This window comes from Muscardinus avellanarius (genome assembly GCF_963383645.1).
Source record: "Muscardinus avellanarius genome assembly, chromosome: X".
In the NCBI taxonomy this organism is placed as follows: Eukaryota; Metazoa; Chordata; class Mammalia; order Rodentia; family Gliridae; genus Muscardinus; species Muscardinus avellanarius.
In genome coordinates this window covers 43,788,642-43,809,188 of record NC_137792.1, presented here as the reverse complement: position 1 = coordinate 43,809,188, position 20,547 = coordinate 43,788,642, and the positions used below count along the sequence as shown (strand labels likewise).

The 20,547-nt window shown below is 49.2% G+C and overlaps 2 protein-coding genes across 2 annotated transcripts in view; one reads left to right on the top strand and one right to left on the bottom strand.

Annotated features, from left to right (window-relative positions):
* Positions 1 to 20,547, bottom strand: part of GSPT2 (G1 to S phase transition 2) — a gene marked incomplete at both ends in the record, with an annotated part of 310,245 nt that overhangs the window by 74,658 nt on the left and 215,040 nt on the right. The window lies entirely within an intron of this gene.
* On the top strand, positions 11,193 to 12,212 carry CENPVL2 (centromere protein V like 2; the record flags this gene model as incomplete). The annotated part of the gene is made up of 1 exon (XM_080718869.1): positions 11,193 to 12,212. One exon carries the CDS (start codon positions 11,193 to 11,195, stop codon positions 12,210 to 12,212), a length of 1,020 nt encoding a protein of 339 aa, XP_080574995.1.

The window sequence follows — 20,547 nt, the reverse complement described above, 5'->3', positions numbered from 1 at the left end:
ACCATGTCCGGTTTATTTTTTAATTTTGAAACAGGCCTTTGTCAAATTGCTGAGGCTGCCCTCAAACATGCAATTCTCTTGTCTCAGCCTCTCAATATTGGAATTACAATCACACTTGGCTCTATCACCAGTTGAAATAAATTGTGGTTATATTCATAGAAGAGAACACTATACAGTAATGCAGCAAGCAAATATCCCTTCACGCAACAACATGAGTGTATATCAGAATCAGAGTATTGGGCAGAAGGAGTAACACATAAAATTTCCAGGACAATTCTGTTTCTAACAAGCTAAAGAGCACAAAGAAATCTATAGTGATCTAGGTAGAAATCATGCAGTTGAGAGTGAGGGGGAATGGCCAGTTAAGGACATATTATAGGTATCTGGGGCACTAGTGATGTTCCCTGTCTAGGTCATGGTGTAAGCTCCATGCATGGGATTGCTTTGCGAGCTGATGAGAATGTGGTCACTTGGGGAATCACCATCAATTTATTTTCCTTTCAGATTGGCACACTCTTCTATTTGCATCCATCAGTGAAATACATTTAACAAAATGAAAAACTGCATAAAACAGAAGGAGAATGGACAGAAATAACCCTTGAGACTCAGAGTTACTTATTGCAAGGCTACAAGTGAAAACCAATTACTTCTCTTGACTCAATTTTCTGTCACACATGACTCAAACTAATTTCAGGGTGTTAGTAGTCAGAGTCTATCCTTCTAGCATGAATATTTATGGTTTACAGCAGGAAAAAAAAGTTTCATCAGATACAGTATTTTCACTCTGCAATGTTTTTTCTGTAAAGTAGGCAATATGAAGCCCAAACCATTTGGTCACAGGAGTTTTAGATAAGTTGTGCATAGATATACTAAAGGATTTTAACATAATTGCACTTGCCAAAGTCAGGATAAGTAGAAAAAACTAAGACTGAAGAGCTTGTCAGATATCAATTGCATTTCTTGAGTTTTTCCCAAGTAATTTCTGATGAGATGGCTTCTCTATTTCAACCTACTGACATTAAATATTATAAAAATATTAAAATAGAGCCAGGTGAGAGTGTACACATGTAAGACCAGTATTGGGAAATGAGACCCGAAGATCACAGGTTCAAGGCCAGTGGAAGATCACTTAGTAAGATTATTTCACACTAAAAACAAAACAGCCACCAAAATAAAAAACAAAACAGCTACATCGTGTACCACAGAAGTAGAAAAGATCTAGGAGTCAAAGCCTCAAAAAAATTAACATTGTCCCTAATATTACTTCATTTAATCATAACTAAAAATAACTATCATGATGTTATAGATTTCTTATATATTTTTGGTACTTGTACAATTAAACTTTATGGCTCTAAAATTAAACAGGGTATGAGACTAAGACAGGAGGATTGAAGGTTTAAAGCAGCCTCAGCAATTCAGCCCAGTTAAGTCTGTAGTTTCTATAAAGTATGCTGTAATTAACAGACTTGGAGCCTCCAATTTTTTCTTTATTTCTGTCTTTTTTTGGTACTGGATATTAAAACCAAGAGCATTCTACCTCTGAGCTGCACATCCAGACCTGTTTTTTGTAAAACAGGATCTCAGTAAGTTGCAAAAGGTCTCACAAGTTGCCAAGGATAACCATGAATCTGAGATCCACATTCTCAGGCTCCCAAGTACAGGAATTATAAGTGTGAACCACCAAACCCAACTGGAGTTTCCTATTTGGACAAGCATTTTGAGTCATTATTACAAATTGTCTGCTTTTCGCATTACCAAAACCAGAAAAGACAAACCTAGGAAAGCTAGCACCTAAGTTCTCACATGTACAGAGGCAAATATTGGATACACCGAGTTATATCTAGGTAGAATGGCCATGGGTACACATGTTATAGTGTTGTTTGATGAAAATGGAACTTCTAGGTATACATACTGTGTCGTAACCAGCCCTTTAGGATCAAAACCCACTCTTTCGGTGTCTGTGAGTAAATTTCTGCCTGGCCCCTTTAACTGCAGAAGATTCCATTTGTAGAAGAAGCTTACATTACTCAGGAGGTTGAGGGGTGTGCTGAGGGCGAAGGGGCATGGTCCCAGGTTTGAGGACAGCCTCAGAAAACGTAGCAAGACCCTCAGCAACGTAGCGAGACCCTGTTTCCAAATAAAACATAAGATCGGACTGGGGGTGCAGCTTGGAGGAAGAATGGCCCTGGGTTCAACCCCTAGTACCACACGTTCCATCCACACTGTGGAATACAGGGTGGAAACAGAGGTTGGTTGGCCCGGGCTGTGCAACTTTCTGGGGGCGGGAAAGAGGAATCCACCTTTAGGCTGCTTCGAGGTGCACTCCCAGCTCCTAGAGGCCTCTTGGAGTTCCTCACCACGTTCTGCCTCGATATCCCCCCCCCCGTGTCCCCTCCCCACAGACACATACTTCTGATCTCTCAGGGTCAGCCCAGGCTATATTTAGGACCTCACCTGATTAGGTGTGGCCCACCCAGGATAACCCCCTTCCTAGAAGGTCCACGCGCCACCGCACTCTTAGCACCTGAAATCAGCACTCATTTACCAGCTGACAGTCCTGTTGGGCAGAAGTTAGAGCACAGCATTGTTGAGGTGGTGTTTGACCTGACGTGTTTCGTCCTGGAGGCTCTGAAAAAGAAGTCCTTCTGGAGTTGTGTTTACAGCTGCATTCAGTTCCCTACAGCCAGGAGACTGAGCCCCCCACCCCACACCCAATCTGCCCAATCTCTTGGGGGCTGTAAACTGGATTGGCACACTCCTGGAGGCTACCTGTCGGTCCTTGCCACGTGGCCCCTGTAAATATTCTCTCATGATCTAAAGCAATCTCTCTCCTTCCCTCCCTCCCTCCCTCCCCCCCTATCTGTACCTGTCTTCCAGCCAAGAATTTAAGGCCTTCTCAGTGCCCCTCCTGATTAGGTCTGACCCACCATGGATAATCTGTCTTAAGGGAAGCTGACCTGTGATCATAATTACATGCGCAGCATCCCGTTTGCCATAAAAGTAATACCACCTTGGGGGGAGGGGCATCTAATCACATGGGTAGCTTCAAGCTCAAGTCAAACGGAGTGGACTACACAAAGACCACGGTCACTGGGGACCATCATACGGTTCTGGCTACCACATGACCCAGAGCACCTGCAACAGAACTGCAGACAGAACGTGTCCCCTGAAGACTTTTCAAAACAGGCAACAGTGCCCTTGTGGATGGCAGTGACTACCTGGAATTATTGTTTCATCAGATTCAGTATTTCTACTCGGCAGAAGAGTTTTCCTGTAAAGTAGGTTATATGAATCCCAAGCCTTTTTGTTCACAGGAGTCTCAGATAAGGGACTGTGCAAATATACACTAAAGAGTACACCTGCCCGCCGAAGCCAGATCAAGTAGCAACAAATTAAGACGAAAAAAGAGTGTTTCACGAAGACAGATTGAACTGCTGGAGTTATTTCCCCCAGCGTGTTGAGGGAGCTGACTTTTTTACTTCAGCCCAGTGAAAGGACGGCCCATAGCAACACTATTAAAGTAGGGCTGGGTGTGGTTGAGCTGGATAGCAGGTTCCAGCTTGATACGTGGTCACTTAGCAAGACAGGGTTTCAAAATAAAAAAGGCTTCAGGCAGAGATCCGAGGTGGAATGCCCCAGGGTAAAATGCCCATAACCACATAAATTATTAAAATCGTCTCTAATATCGCTCCATCTATTCTTAAAAAAACAAACACTTGCCGGGCGTGGTGGCGCACGCTTGTAATCCCCACGCTTGGGAGGCGGAGACAGGAGGATCGCGCAGGTTCCAAGCCAGCCGTGCACGATGGCTTAGGAGACCCCGTCTCCAAATAAAAAGTATACAAAAGAATAGGTCTGGAAGTGTAGCCCAGAGGTAGAAGGGCTTCCGGGAACCCCAGTACCACCAAAAAGCAAATTAAAACAAAACAAAACAAAACACCATGACACTGTAAGTTTTCTATATATATAGCTGATGTTGTAAACTCAAACATGGATTGAAAAGTAAATCTATGTTCCTAAGCGCAAATGATGAAAATGTGTGTGAGCATGCAAAGGCCCTTATACACATGTCCCTGGGTTTGCTCGTGGGCATTTGTACGGCAGGAACTGACTTTGACAAGGATCAGTGCCCGAATTCAGACAAACTTCGCTAAATAAATGTGGGACGGTTATAGCCTCCTTTCAAGCATCCAAATAGGTTGGAGAAGGTTCAAGCCTCTGAGGCTTCTAGAAAGAACAGGTTTTAATGTGTTCACCTCTGCTCCTACTGTCCTCGGGAACTTTGCTTCCCATGACTGGCTGAAGACTATTACACCATCTTCTGAGAAAGAAGCTGCTCTCCACAAATGCGCACTGTAGGAGAGGCAGAGGGCTTTGTGGGAATGAACAGGGAAGCTGGTGTCACACAGAGGCTGGGGGGGGGGGGAGATCCCACACCCACCCTCCACGCATTTAGGGAGCAACTTCTAGAGCGCGCCCCTCCCACCCCTCCTTTGCTTTTGGGTGTGGATTCACCCTCCGGGAACTGGCCTTACACTTGTTGTATTTCCCTGAGATTCGGCCATTCTGCAGGGGGGGGGTACTTTCCCCTTGGCGCCTCTGACAATTAGTATGCAAACCTGCCGTGATCTTGGGCGATATGGATGTGTGCATATCGATGAACCCCTCGTGACAGGTGTGGTGTCAACAAGGAGATGTAACACCTCTTGTGGTAAGCACCACGTGCACTTTGGAGCCTTTGCACTTTGGTCTCCAAATTGCACCCGGGACTCGGGTCCCCAGACGGTGACCACATGTGCGGTATTACCTCACGTCAGGTGATGTTCAAAGCGAAACATTCCCGCAGTAGGGTTCATAGGAAACACAGAGCCCTGGATTCTAACCCCCGCCCCGATCGCCCGCCCGCCCTCACCCTCTTCTCCTCCATCCATCCCGAAGGAAGACAGCGCCTTTCAACATTTGTGAGCTTAGACCGCTTGGTACTCGGCGGCGGCGGCGGCGTAGTGTTCGCCAGCCATCCAGCCATCTGTGTAGGCCGACTTGGGGAAACCGTGATTCAAGCCACAGGTGGCCTCTCTGGGCCCTCTCCAGCTTGCAGAGAGGTGAGAGGCGAGCAGTCCCCGCCTCCCGACAAGAAAAGGCAGGGGAAACGGCATGGGTGTACTGCTTGGATCCATCGGAGAGCTGAGGCGGGGCGACAGGGCACCCGCACCAACCAGCACCCATGGGTGCTGAGGGGCGGCCGTCTCTGGAGGGTCGGAGCTGAGACGTCCACGCTTGGACCACAGGCCCTGTCACTCATCCACCGCTGGGAACACGCCTGCCTGCAGGTAAGAAGGAGAACTGCTGGAGGCTGAACCTGAATGCGGGGGTGTGTTGGGGGTCTCGGGGGCCAGAGTGGGGTGGGGTAAGACCCTTGGTGGGGGGGAGCCTCGGTGGGACCCCTGCTCAGGGGCTTCAGCTCAAGTCCCACGTTTTCACGGGGATGTTGGGACAAAGACTTCCTAGGATTCCAGAATGGCAGGGATAGAGGAGGAGGCTTCGCAGTCCTAGACCCCAGATCTCTCTCTCAGACAGAGGTTTTCCTCTCAGTGGAATCAAGGTTGCCTGGGCCTTATCCTAGCTGCAAGAAGGGCTGCCCCTGCCCACAGCCTCTAGCCTTCCTGCTTCCCCTCAGCAGAAATAATCAGGAGGGCTCTGGTCTCTAATGGTGTAACACGAAACAGAGCAACCAGGGAAGGACAGGGGAGCCAAGGAGCAGGAGGAAGAAGAGGAGGAGGAGGAGGAGGAGGAGGAGGAGGAGGAGGAGATTGTCCACCACCAAGGGTCCCTCATCAGAGAGAGAGAGAGAGAGAGAGAGAGAGAGAGAGAGAGAGAGAGAGGAGAGAGAAATACTTGTGAAAGCTGCAGAACAGAGGCACATAGCCACCTGTAATCGGAGAGTCGCTCTTAAGGCTGTGAGAGTCTCCCCTCCGCCGACACACCTTACCTCCGCCACACCTTACCTCCGCACCAAGCAGGTTTCAGGAAAGTTAGAGTGGGCCTTAGCCCCAAGGACTGCAGGGAAACAAAGGGGAACCCACTGAAGAGGAGGGGTTTGGGCAGACCAAACTCAAGAGGGCGGCGGGGAGGGAGGGACAGAGCGGGGGCTAAGAGAACAATTGGAAGAAGCCTCTGGCACAGATAGCTACAGCAACCTCCAGCCCATCCCGCCCCTAGTATATCATGCAGCTACTCTACAGCATATAGCAATATAGTCTGCATCTTTCAGTATCATGGCTATAGCAGCCCAGTACCCCAGCGACATGAACATAAGTATTCACAGTAAGTCGCCATTCCCTCAGGCCCTACTCCCCAAGAGGACAAATCTTCCTTGGACATCAAGAGAAAAACAAAAACAAACCGAAACAAGAATCAGGTAAGAGCCAGGCGGGTCGGTGCACTCCTGTGATCCCAGTACCAGGGAGGCAGAGACAGGAGGACGGGGGACTCGAAACCGGCCTCAGCAAATTCAGGAGGCTCTCTAATAGCAAGGTAGCAAGACACTGCTCCCCAAAGCACACTACGACAGGACTGGGAGTTGAGCTCCGAGTTAGAATGTCCCTGGGTTTCACGTCTAGCACCACACACGGAAATAAAACAGGACGGTTTCCGGGCGTGGCGGGGCACACGCTTGTAATCCCAGTGCTTGGGAGGCTGAGACAGGACGATCAGCAGGGCTGGGGGCATAGATCGGCGGTAGAATGCCCCTGTGGCCAGGTTCCATCCGCAGTACTGCCAAAAACAGAAGAAATAATAATAATAATAATAATAATAATAATAATAGCAGCAATGATAATAAATCGAGTAATGATAGAGAATGAGGATATAAAGGGAGGCTCAGATATAGCAGAGGTATTAAAGTGGTCACCAGGGGAAATTATTTTTTTAAATACAAAACACCAGTAATTTGCTAAGGGCTTTAGTGGTGAAACATACCACAGGCAGGAAAAGAAGAGCGATGGGAAGAGAGAGATGAAATTTTGAGAAAGAAGTGAAAGGAAATAGGAGAAGACAAATACGACACAAAGCAAATAAAGTGTGTCTGTGAGCGGCCCACAGGTACCCTAGTAACAGAAACACACGCGTGCATGCAGGCACACACAAACACACACACAAAAGCTGGCATGGAAGCACACTCTAGTAGTCCCGCTTCTTGGGAGGCTGAGACAGAAGGACTTTGGGTTGGAGGCCATCCTGGGCACCTTAGCAGCAAGATTCAACAACACAGGAAGACTCTTTTGCAAAACGAAAAGGGCCAGAGGTCTGGCTCAGAGGTAGAATGCCAGAGAGAGAGAGAGAGAGAGAGAGAGAGAGAGAGAGAGAGAGAGAGATAGATTGGAGGCAGACAGACAGGCAGGCAGAACAGACAGGCACAAGACAGACACAGACAGACAGGAAGAACGATAGGAAGACTGAACAAGAGTCAAATGAAAGTACAGGACGCCGTCTGTGTGTCTGCACCTCACGTGGTTTAAAGGCTGATCAAATAATGTCAGGATGACAGCGCATCTTGTGAGGAGAGCAGGGAGTGAGTCACGCGAATGGCAGAAACAGAGTGTGGGGACTGTCGCAGCATCGGGCACCTGCACTGCCCAGGAAGCAGGACAGCAGGGTGGCGTGCGGGGTGGTGGAATTAGCGCGGTCAACACGTATGCTGGAAAGTCCGTGGAAACCGCAGGCAACAATTTCCAGAGCGGAGACACGGATGCACAAAGGGAGAGCTACACGCTATGTACTGAGTGCAGTTACTACCAGAAGGGTCAGGGCAAGAGGGACACAGAGAAACAAAGAGGAATAACGCACCAGGGAGAGAACCCAGGAGCAGCTGCGAATGTGGTGAGGGACTGGAAGCCGATGACGCCAATCATCGCTTGAAGTGGAGGGGGTGCTCTAATAACTCCCATTAAGGACCAGTGATCTGCACAGCGGCTTACAGAAGCCAGCTCCACACGGGGCGGGTCGCGCAGGAAAAGCACCTTCAACACGGGCACCTGGGGAGCTGTGAAGGGAGCGGATTGAGCAGAGGCTCACATGGCTCCTGGAGAGGCTGGGAGAGGCGCTGGGGCACCTGTCCCAGTTTCAGGCACAGAAGCTGGCTAGCGGTGGTGCCGGGAAAATGACAGGGGCTTCCAAAAGAGGCATCGGGCAGGGCTCAAAAGGGAGGGGGTCTCCCCACCGAGGGGACAGAATAGCCCTGAACGAACGTGCGTCCGTCCCTAGCAACACAGTGTGGACATTCGAGAGGCAAAACCTGCGAGCCGTACAAGGACACATCCGCCAGCACTCGCCCCTCTGGCCCCACGGGTAAATGAAGCAGGCAAGGAGAAATTGTGGCGTGCCCTTGCCGTGGAAGGGATCCTCTCTCTCTGTCCCGCGACGAGGGTGGGCGGCACAGCCTCTCGGGGTCCACGCAGAGCATTCGCAGAGGCAGAACACGTTCCCGGACGGAAGCCACACCTTCACAGCTAGAAAGAAACAGAAATCACACGAGTAGAAGTCTTGGGACCCAGGTTTCAAGGCAGCATGAGGGAGGTCAGGGCTCAGATGCCAGAACGCAGGACGCCACAAAAGAACCTAAGCGAAGGACAAAATACGCAAAAAAAAAAAAAACTCCCGGAGGGGCGTGAGTAAGGCGAAAGGCAACGAAGCTGCCTTAAACGACGTGCGCTGGGCATTATTTCCCGTGAGCTTACCCGCTGCCCACGTGAACGGAGCAATACCTTGGCAGATACGTACAGGCATTCCACAGCTACTGACTGGACGGGGCGGGCAGGAGGAGGGAAGGCAGGATTCTCACCGCTGGAGGAAGGTACAGGAAATAAAGTCGCAGACACATTCAATGATCTATCTATCCATGCTTCTTACACGGAGGAGAAATGGAGAAATGGGCCTGGATCCGTGTTAAGCTTCTTATACACGGCGACGATAGCCTAATAACAATAATAACAATAATCAATGCATCTGAGTGGGTCGGCCTGCATGCGCACGCACAGTCACACACACACACACACACACACACACACACACACACAGCCCTCATCCTTCTTTTCAGCCCAGAGAGGCTAGGCAGCACTAGACCCCCGTGAGAACCAGGACACCCAAGGCTCAGGTATGGGTGTCCTGCGCCGCTTTCCACGGAAAAGCCATAGAGCCGGGTGGAGACCCGGCTGATTGGGAGGAACTGGGCCGTCTGCCTAGAGCCACGTAGGGAGGAAATGTGCAAGAGAAGCCCCCACACCAGAGTACGCACAATGCAATCCCCCAAGGAAGGGAGCACCTCTCCCGGTGAGCGGGCTCCCGCAGCTGGCAATGTGGAGCCGAGAGAGAAATGAAAGGCGGGTTGGATCACAACACAAAGTGCAAAATAAACGTCCATCCCGGTGATATCAGGGTGGGAGAAATGTGGCGCCCGAATCAACAAGTTAATACAGGGAGGAGCATAGACCTGTCACGCAGAATACTCCCAAAGGAGCCGGGCGTGGTGGCACAGGCTTGTAATCCCAGTACTTGTAATCCCCACACTTGGGAGGCTGACACAGGAGGATTGCACAGGATTGAAGCCAGCCTCAACGACTTAGTGAGGCTCTCAGCAACTTGGTGAGACCCTGTTTCCTCATAAAATACCAAATAGGTCTGGGAGGATAGCCCGGAGGTAGAAAGCCCTTGGCTTCCATCCTCATCAAAACACACACACACACACACACACACACGCACACGCACACGCACACGCATTCTCCCAGAGCATTTCTGCAGGTGCTCTACCTCAAGAAAAGGATCCCTGTCTCCAAGCTAGTCTCACTCTGGCTTGACTTCGTGACCTCATCCCCTTGAGCACCGTGCACAAAGTGGAAGAAAAACCTGGTACTAGTCCTGCTGCTCCCCCTGGACTTCTTTCTTGAGGCACAGGTGCCTGAGGATAAACACAAGGTTAGAACCTCCCCCAACCCCTGCCCGGGAAGGGATATCTTACACCGCAGGGTACAAGGATGTCCCTCAGGAGTCCACAGCAGGTTCAGAGAGCAAGGTGGGGCCATAGTCCCAGCCAAGGTCACAGGGGTGGGGGTGGGGGGGTGCCAAAGGGCACACCGAGCAGACAAAATAGCTCTGCAGAGTGAAGGGCAGGCGCGGGTCTGCATGTGAAGGGTAGAGCAGGTGTCAGGCACCAGACAGAAAACACTGGGTGCTTTATGTTAGCTGGGTGTGGGGGTGGCCCTGGGCTGGAATCCCCAGCACCAGGAACTAACTGACCAAGTCATTAGTTCATTGACTGACAGCTTGGTTGAAAACAGGGCTCAGTGGGGATATGCCCCCAGGTTCTTTCCCTAGTATCACAAAGAAAACAAAATCCTTAACCAGAGCCCACACAATCCTCGCGTGGTGATTGGCTAGCATATGGAGTATAGGGGAAATGCCAATTCCCAGGAGGAAAGGCGAGCCAGCTGTGCCCACATAGAGGCGAGTGAGATGCAACAGGGACGGGACAAACGTTTCCAAGCCACCCTCACAGAAACCCATCCCTTGAGCAATGGCCAACAAGGGAGGAGCAGAGGATGAGAATGGCTGCAATGAGCAGGACTTGTAAAGTACATGGAGCCAGGGGTTAGAGGCGAGGCAAGAGTCTCCTTCCTTTGGAGAGGTTGCAGGACTGCAGGAATGGAATCGACTCCACTGGGGAGTGTGTGGGTTGTAGTGTAGCTTGGCTAAGAGGACTGCAAAGGAGCCTGTCTGCGGAGCCTAATATGTCTCCAAGTCCCCAGAGCCCAGTGGTGGGGTGGGGGTGTGGATGGGGGGACTCCGGCAGGTGCTTGGTGAATGAGTGTCTTGTGACTGAGTTTCGGGGAGCAGAGGCAGTCCTGATAGGGTCCAGGGAAGGGTCTCTTGACATCACACTCAACAAGTGGCCAATCCGGCCCGCGCTGCTTGGCAGGCTGCTCAGCGACAGCCCGCCCGCCCGCCTGCCCGCCCGCCCGCCAGCCAGCCCGCCGGCCCACTGGTCTGCCCTGGCCACGAGAGGCTGGCTGTGGGCAGGGGCCAGGGAGGCTGAGGCTGCTGCGGCTGCTGCGGCTGCTGCTGCGGCTGCTGCTGCTGCTGCTGCGGCTGCTGCTGCTGCTGCTGCTGCTGCTGCTGCTGCTGCTGCTGCTGCTGGCGCCATGGGCCGCGTGAAGCACCGGGCGAGCGCTCTGCGGCGGCGGCGGCAGAGGCGCCGGGGACGGCGGCCCGGGGACCCTCCTGCCGCGTGCGCGGCCATCGCGGTGATGGGCGCCAGCCGCGAGCGCTGCCCACCTGTGCAGGTCGGGGTCGGGAGCCCCGCGGCGGCGGCGGTGGCGGCGGCGGCGGCGGCAGGGGTCCGGGAGCGGGCGGTGGCGCTGGGGCGCTGGCGGGGCCGGGCGAGGCGCAAGCGCCTGTGGCGGCGGCGGGTGCGGGAGGCGGTCCCCAAGCAAGTGCTGCTGCCCGCACCCCCTGCCCCGCTCGCGCGGGCCCCGCGGCCCCAGCCGCCGCCGCCGCCGCCACCACCTGCACCTGCACCTGCGCCTGCACCTGCACCCGCGCCCGGGCCCGCGCCCGTCCCGCCCGCCGCCGCCGCCGCCGCAGCCCTGCGCCCCGGGGACGGAGACGAGCTGGACCTGGGCGCGCAGCGCGAGCGCTGGGAGGCGTTCCGCCGGCGGCGCGGCCTGAGCTGCGAGGGCGCCGCCAAGTTCCTGCTGGACACCTTCGAGTTCCCGGGGCTGGTCTACCACACCGGCGGCTGCCACTGCGGCGCCGTGCGCTTCGCCGCCTGGGCGCCCGCCGACCTGCGCGTGCTGGAGTGCGGCTGCCGCCTGTGCAAGAAGAAGCAGCACCGCCACTTCCTCGTGCCCGCCGCGCGCTTCACGCTGCTGCAGGGCGCCGACAGCATGGTCACCTACCGCTCCAGCACGCACCCCGCGCTGCACAGCTTCTGCAGCAGGTGCGGCGTGCAGAGCTTCCACGCCGCGGGCTCCGACGCGCGCGTCTACGGCGTCGCCCCGCACTGCCTGGACGCGGGCACCGTGCGCAGCCAGGTCGTCGAGGAGGCCCAGGAGCCCGCCAAGGAGCACCGCGGCGACCAGGGCGAGGACGAGGACCAGGCCAGCGACACCACCGAAGAGGCCTGCCCAGCCGCCGCCTGTGCCCTGGAGAAGGAGCAGTGACTGGGGGCCCTGCGCACACACACACGCACACGCACACGCACACGCACACGCACACACCCTGAGAGCCAAAGGGAGCGTGCCCCGGCCCCATGACAGCCAGCCGGCCAGACAGCCAGCCCACCCCTGCAGTGCAGTACTTGTGAAAAAAAAATGTCTCCTGTGAAAGAGAGGCCTGTTCTTCTCTGTGGACTGCTTAAGCTGTGGCGTCCCTGCAAACCTCCCTTCCAGGTTCCCCCTACTCTGCCTCCACCGGGGAGGCCTCCTCCTCCTCCTCCTCCTCCTCCTCCTCCTCCTCCTCCTCCTCCCCCTCCTCCTCCTTTCCCGGCCACCCTCCCTCCCTCCTTCCCTCCCCTGCCAGGACTGTGCCATGGACTCCTCGTGGACTCGCTCTGCACCACCCACCCAGGACTTGAGCACACGCCTTCGCGGGCGTTCCCGGGGTCCCAGGAGAATCTTCTGGCCTTACCATCCCAAGCAAGCAGGGTCTCTACTTTCCTTCTAGTGCCAGGTCCTAGACCTCACACTTTCGCCGCCTTCTCCACCAAGGATTCGACCCCCCTCACCCCGGGTCACTTCTCGCCCCGACGAGCCCACCCCGTGTACTCTGTGTCTCTGGTGCTATCGTCGTGAGCGAGCGGGCTTGTGTTCCACTGTGGCATTCGGTGTGTGCAGGAAAGTAGTGTCCGGGTAGGACTTTCCCAGTGCGCATGCGCACCTGCGCGCCTGCCCGCGCGCCTGCGTGTACCCCCCAGGTAGAGAGAGACATTGCCCTTGTTTGCAGCAGTGCCATGCCGTGCCGTGCCGTGCCGTGCCGTGCCGTGCCGTGCCGTGGACTCAGCGCATTGTAAAATAACATGTCTCAACATGGTATCGTGTCACATATACCTCCTCCCCCTCTCCCTCCTCCTCGGTCCCATGTGGAGTCACAAGAGGTGCCTGTCCCACTGGGGTCCTTGCAGCCACTGTGCCTGACTACGAAGGGGGATGGGGGTGTGGGCGGAGACCACCACAAGGGAAAGGAGGATGCCTGCGCGCTGGGCGCCCCCTCTCATCTCTGTAACACCGGCCTTGTACGTGTGTGAAGTGTTCGGGAATTTGCCGAGACTCGGCAAACAGACAAGATGTGTTTCTATGTTGTACACGACGAATCGCCGTTACCTTAGATGTATTTCCTTGAGACCTGAAAGCTGAACCCAACCCAAGTGCTGGGTGTCTTCTCCCCTCCCAGATTGCTTGTCTGTCGGCTCTCCTCCTACTTACTGCGCACGGCCCGTGTCCCTAGAAAGAACTGGAGTGCGTCCATCTCCCCCTCGATCCTCGGACCCACCTCCTCCTCGGGTTCATGTGCAGCTTGATTCCTGCTTTGCGCTATGATATGTCAAAGGAACCGATTTCAAATAAATGTCTTCAGTGGTCTATGACTTGAATCAAAGTGCCCGGATGTTGTCTGTGTCTTCTTGCCATCTGTCTCACCTGTGTTATATGTTTCCCTGGATGTGTATATAATGTTCTTTGTAATATTTTACTTAGTTTACCTGTCCAAGAGGTTAAAAACAGATCAATTAAATAGGCATGTAAAAGTCACTCTTGTGTCATCACACAGCAAAGCTACCATCCTTTAAATCTCTTTTATACCCTAAGATTTCTCCTTTGGTCTGTAGAATAGCTTTCCCAAACTCTCAGTATCTAGCAGTTGACTTAAGGTAGAAAAATGAAGAGAGGGAGAACAGGACATCATATTGGTGGTCACAAAATAACAAATGGAGCTTAGAGTTATCTCCTATATAACATTCAAGTGAATGATTGAATAGGAGGGAGGAAGGGAGGGAGGGAAGGAAAGAGGGAGAGAGAGAGAGAGAGAGAGAGAGAGAGAGAGAGAATCAATATATCCTGCCCCTACTATATCAGTGTTTCCATACAAAGAAATTTGCATATATAGTTTTTCTAAAAGTGATTTTGCTATCAAAGTGACTACTGATTTTTGCTTTTCTAAAGCAAATCATTTTCACATGCAAATGATTCAAGAGTTTCAGTTTTTACTTTGAACTTGGCATATAATTTATAGGTCCTGTCCTGTTCTCCATGTGTGAAAATGGAGGTAGTTTGCTGTTGTGCTGGAGAGAAGTCCAAGGTTGGATTAGCTGTTCAAGGGAGGGATGGCGTCCCTAGTGTCTGAATATGGAGAATTGTAGGAAGAGGGGGAAAATAAGCACTTTATTTTAATATTATTTTGTGATACTGGGGATTGAACGCAGGGACACCCCCAGCCTTTTTTATTTTCTATTTTGACACAATCTCACTAAGTTGCTGAGGCTGGCCTTGAACCTTCAATTATCCTGTTTCAGCCTCCCAAGTACTGGGATTACATGTGAGGTCCACTGCACCCAGCTCTAATACCATTTTTTTAACACTTAAAACAAGAATCAGAGCCAGGTATGGTATTGAATGCCTGCAATCCTAGTACTTGGAAGACTGAGACAAGAGAATCCCAGATTGGAGAACAACCCTGGCAACCTAGCTAGGTCCCCAGCAATTTACTGAGACTGTTTAAAAATAAAATGAAGTACTGTTTCAAAATAAAGAATAAAAAATAGGGCTGGGGGTGTAGCTTAGGGGTAGAATGCCCCTGGGTTCCATCACCAGTACTACAAAGAAAGAAAGAAAGAAAGAAAGAAAGAAAGAAAGAAAGAAAGAAAGAAAGAAACCTAGCCCTATTTTATTTTTATTTTGAAACAATTTCATCAAGACCCTGCTAATAAGAGATTAATGAGACTCACTACTTGCTGAGGCTGTCCTCGAGCTTGGAATCCTGTCTCAGCCTCCCAAGTACTGGGATTGCAGGAGTGCACCATTACGCCCAGCAGTCACTGTCATTTTTATTATTTCTTATTGTTATTATTTATCATTGTTATTTTATTATTTATTATTGTTATCATTATTGCACCATGACTTCACTGGGCATAGAAAAAGATTTTAATATATCCTACCTTTCATTTAATTTATTTGTGATTAACCACAAATAAAATGTTTTCTCACTGGCCAGCACTCTTCTCCAAATTAGGATAGAATAGTGAAAAACTAGTCCTTGGGTTCCTATCATTTCCATCCAGTGGTGAGAAAATACAATTGTCAGCCAATGACTAGTGAAAGGACTGAATGCTGTGGGAATACGAACAAGTCTTCTTTCCCTTCTTTTCCCTCCATCCTTCCCTTCCTTTTTTCTTTCCTTTCTGCCTTTTTCAAGACATGATCTCTCTATGTTGCCCAGGTTCACCTCCAAGTTCTGGACTCAGGCAGTCCTCACACCTTAGACTCCTGAGTGGCCTGGACTATAGCCACTTGTGTACCACTGGTCTTACCATCTGGTAAGATCTGGTGTTTTTTTTTTTTTTTAGACCAGCTGATAAACTTCTCTGGGCCTCAATACCAGTATCCTCATAAAATGGTTATGATAATAATACTCATCTACTAATTTTGTGCTCTCTCCAGGATGAGATACACAGAAACCTAAAGAGAAGTTATACTGTAAAAGAAACTATTTACTCTGTGTCCTGTCTTAGTCACAGGTCAGTGTGGAAGGGAAGGCTTCTAGGACCCCTGGGATTCCAATTAATGGAAATGGAAGCAGGGTTAGTGTTATATTCATCTTTTCCTCTATATCTTCACATCTACTAAAGAGGCTTATTTTATTATTTGGTGTTCAGAGCTCTGATAACCTTTTTTTGGTGGTGGTACTGGGGTTCCTGGAAACCATTCTACCTCTGGGCTACACTCCCGGACCTATTTTTTATATTTTTCTTAATTTGGAAACAGGGTCTTTTAAGCCAGAGAGGCTGGCTTCGAACCTGCGCGATCCTCCAGTCTCCGCCTCCCAAGCGCTGGGATTACAAGCGTGTCCACCTCGCCCGGCTTCTCTGAGAACTTTTAGCTATGGGTTATAGCTAAAATGGGTCGTAGCTATGGGTTATAGCTGCTAGTCATCACAGGTCACGCTGTAAAAGGTGGTACCAGCAGTTGCACATCGCCCCCCAGTGGACTTGATAAAAATGTTCTATTGTTGGATAATTTTACTGTAATACTTGAGAAATTCAAAGAGAATGAGTGATACTTCTTTCCTCAGAATTTCTGGGAAAGAACCCCAGTAATAAGGATGTTTTTCTACATTAAGAATTCTAGGAATTGCAACCAGGAAGAATTCTGTCAAACAGAAGAAAAGGCCTATCTTTTTCTGTGCCCCCCTTTTTTCAAATAGCAAATCTCTCAATCAATCAATTTCCATCTCCCTTTCTCCCTCCCTCCTTCTATCTCTCTCTCTCTTCCTCTCTTCATACTGGGGATTGAACCCAGGGATATTCTACCTCCAAGGTACATCTCAAAGCCGTTTTATTTTTTATTTTGAGATAGAATCTGGCTAGGTTGCTGAGGCCATCCTCAAACCTGTTATCCTCAAACCTATGAGCCCCCCCAACTACTGAGATTACAGGCATGCACCAACTGTATCCAGCTCTAAATACCAAATCTTTTATGAAACTAGTACTCCAAGATTCTATTTCAAGCTTTTTTTCTGAGCTAAATGAAATCTTGGCCTATATATTGTATTAGGAGAAGAGCCTCCAGCCAGGGGCCATGGCTCACTGTTGTAAGCCCAGTACTTGGGAGGCTGAAACAGAAGGATCAACAGGTTTGAGAACAGCCTCAGCAATGTAGTGGGACCGTATTTCAAAATAAAAAGTAAAACAGTGATGGGATTGTGGCTTAAGGACCGAATGCCCCTGGGTTCAATCCCCAGTAAATCACACACACACACACACACACACACACACACACACACACATTTCAAGTCTTTAGCTATGTCTCAATATCCAGCTTTTACTGTGACATATGAACAAAAAATTTATGTACCCATGCGGGTGCATTTTTCCAACTAAATTTCCTCCTTATCCTATGAAGTGAGCTTTCCAGTTGTCATAGAGCCTTTGCTTACACTAGGATGCCAGGCACTGAAGTAGGCTCTGCTCTGGCATATGGAAATTAGCAAGGCATGCGTGTTTTCAGTCTTGTGGAGTTCACCGTGTGGGAACAGATAACAAAACAAGAACTACAACAAACTGTGTTAGGTGCTAACAGCAATAAGGAAATTAAAGATATCCTGACAATTCATGTCAAAATGTGGACAAGCGATATACTTTTGCATTACTCTATTTTCTGTTACTATAGCAAAATACCACTGTGCACAATGCTTCATGCCTGTAATTCTAGCTACTCAGGAGACAGACAGAGGAATCTTGTCTGAGGCCAGCCTCAGCAGCTTACTAAGACTCTGTCTCAGAAATTAAAAAAAATTAAACTGCTAGAGATGTATCTCAGTGGAAATTTGCCTAAACAACCCAAAATACCCAAATCTGAGTGCTCATAAAGAAAGAAGGTTTATTTAGCTCACAGTTTTCAAGGTTGAAAGTACAAGACTGGGTGGCCCCATTCGTTTGGCCTCTGGCACTGGCCTCATGGTGGATGGCATCACAGTGGTAGGAGTTAGTGGCAGAGGAAGAGATCACATGATAAGACTGAGAAAGGGCCTTTCTTGCTCTTTTTATAACCCACTCTCCATGGACTAATTGCAGAACTACATTAATCTCTTCAGAGAGTATATTCTCCCCATGATCCAATTACCTTTACCAGGACCTTCCTCTTAATGGTCTCACCACCTCCTTTTTTGGTACTAGGGATTGAACCTAGGGACAGTCTACCTTTAAGATACGTCCCCTGCCCTATTTTATTTTATTCATTTATATTTGGTACTAAGGATTGAACTTGGGTATATTTTACCTCCAACCTACACACACACAGACCTATTTTTTATTTTTTTATTTCTTGAAACAGAGTTTCACTATGTTTGTTTTACATTTTCAAACAGGGTTTTGCTAAATTACCTTTTGCTTGACCACAAACCGGTGATCCTTCTGCCTCAGCCTCCCACTTCAGTCTTCCAGTTCTGGGATGACAGGCATGCACCATAGTGCCTGGCTTTACCATCTCTTGATAGCTCCACACTAAGGATCCAGGCTTCATCTCATGAGTCCTTAGGGGGACAGGCCAACTTCAAAACACAGTACCTTTCAAAGGAACAGATACACTATGAGAGGCAAAACAAATAATAGTTATCCAGATAAAAATCAGAACTAGAATTTTCCAGAAGGCAGAAATAACATATATGAGATCTTAGCAGCTGAAGAGCATGTGATACATATGTGAAGAATGGCTTTCTATCCTAGCTCCAATGTCATATTATAAATTATATTTGTTAAATTGATGATTTTGTGAGATTTCTGAAGCTGATAACTCCATCCATTTTTTTCTGAATTCCAAGTGCCCAGTATAGCATCAGACATATCATTATTCAATGTAATTAATTACTTATGCATAAACTAAGAAAGGCTGGTGGTATAGCTCAGTGGTAGAGTGCTTGCCTAGTGATAGAGTGCAAGACCCTGGGTCCCATCCCCAGCTCTACAAAAGAAAGATAGAAAAACATAAACTCAAGCACCAACTATGTGTCAGGCACTGAAGTCGGGATGCTATTGGCTTATTTTTTATTGATACTGGGGATTGAACCCAGTGGTGGCGCACGCTTGTTATCCCAGCATTTGGAGAGCTAAGACAGGAGGATGGCAGTTCGCAGACATCCTCGGCTACTTAGTGAGGCCCTGTTTCAAAATAAAGAATAAAAAATAGGGTTGGGGGTATAATTCAGGGGTATAATGCCCCTGGGTTCCATCACCAGTACTGAAAAAAAAAGAAGAGAAAGAAACTAAGCCCTATTGTTTTTATTTTGAAACAAGGTCTTAAGACCCTGCTAATAAGAGGTTAATGAGAGTCTCACTACTTGTTGAGGCTGTCCTCAAACCTGGGATCCTCCTGTCTCAGCCCCCCAAGTACTGAGATTGCAGGAGTGCACCATCACGCCTAGCAGTCACTGTCATTTTTCTTATTGTTATCATTATTGCACCCATGACTTCACTGGGCATAGAATAAGACTTTAATATATCCTACCTTTCATTTAATTTAAGTGCAATGCACATTATTTTTAATTAGCCACAAATAAAATAAATTTTTCTCTGTTCTGCTTGAAAGAAGATCTGCCCAAAATAGTGCAGTTGGAGATTTCCAAACTTATCCACCTTGAGTAGGACAGTACCACATTTTCTCTGAAGGACTGAAGTTTATATACTGTGGACATGAAACCAGGGCTGCTGGAGCTGGGGTTCAATCTATCCTATCACAGTTAAACCTTAAGATTTAACACTAATCCTCCTGGTCTAACTGGACAGGAATCTTTTGGACCCAAGTATATCTGTCACAATTCAGGAAGAGCCATTCACACTGTGCCCATTCTAGCCACAGAATCAGTTCAAAGGAAACTTCTGGCATTCTATTCTATTCACAGGACAGGGCTGGGGAGAGATTTAGGGCTGGGAGAAGGATTATTCCCCTCTCTGTCTTATCTCTTTTGTCTAAAAAACTAAGTCCAGAACTTATTTACATTTGTGCTTTGAGGACTGCCAATGCCATCTACTCTCACAGGACGACAGCAGATGACAACAGTGGAATCCTAACCTTCAGTGGATAAGTATTAGGGGAAATTGTACAATTCTGGATAGGAATGGCATTTTCCCTTCATTTCTCTTTTTTTTGGGGTGGGGGAGGTACTGGAGCATTGAACCTAGGGGCATTCTGACTCTGAGCTATACCTTCAGCCCTTTTAATTTGTTTTTTAAATTTGAAGTAGGATCTACTCAGATTTTTGAGGGTCTTGCTAAGTTGCTGAGGCTGGCTTCGAACCTATGATCCTCCTGTCTCAGCCTCCCAAATCCTGGGATTACAAGGCGAATGCCACCATGCCCAGTGATTAGAAAAAAAAAATTTGATTCACTCTTCTTCACCATGTCTAGAAGAGTTACCTGAAATCAGAAGATAGCTGTTTTTTTTTTTTTTTTTTTTCTGGGAGTCCCAGAAATGAGCCTCTGATAGCAAAAGATATTTCTCTTAGAATGTTTTTCTTTTCTGGGAATGATGGTACACACATGCAATCCCAGATACTTGGGAGACTGTGGCAGGAGGTTTACAAGTTTGAGGCCAGCCAGTAACTTAGCAAGACCCTATTTCAAAATAAAATTTTAAAAAGTTGTTGAGGTATAGCTCAGTGGTTCTGCCTTACTTACTATGTATGAGGAACAGAGTTTAATCCCCAGTAACTGCAAAATAAGTTTTTTTCTGTACAGTATGTGTTCCAGGCATCAAGTTTAGGGACAAATGCATCCACAGAAAAATAAAGCTT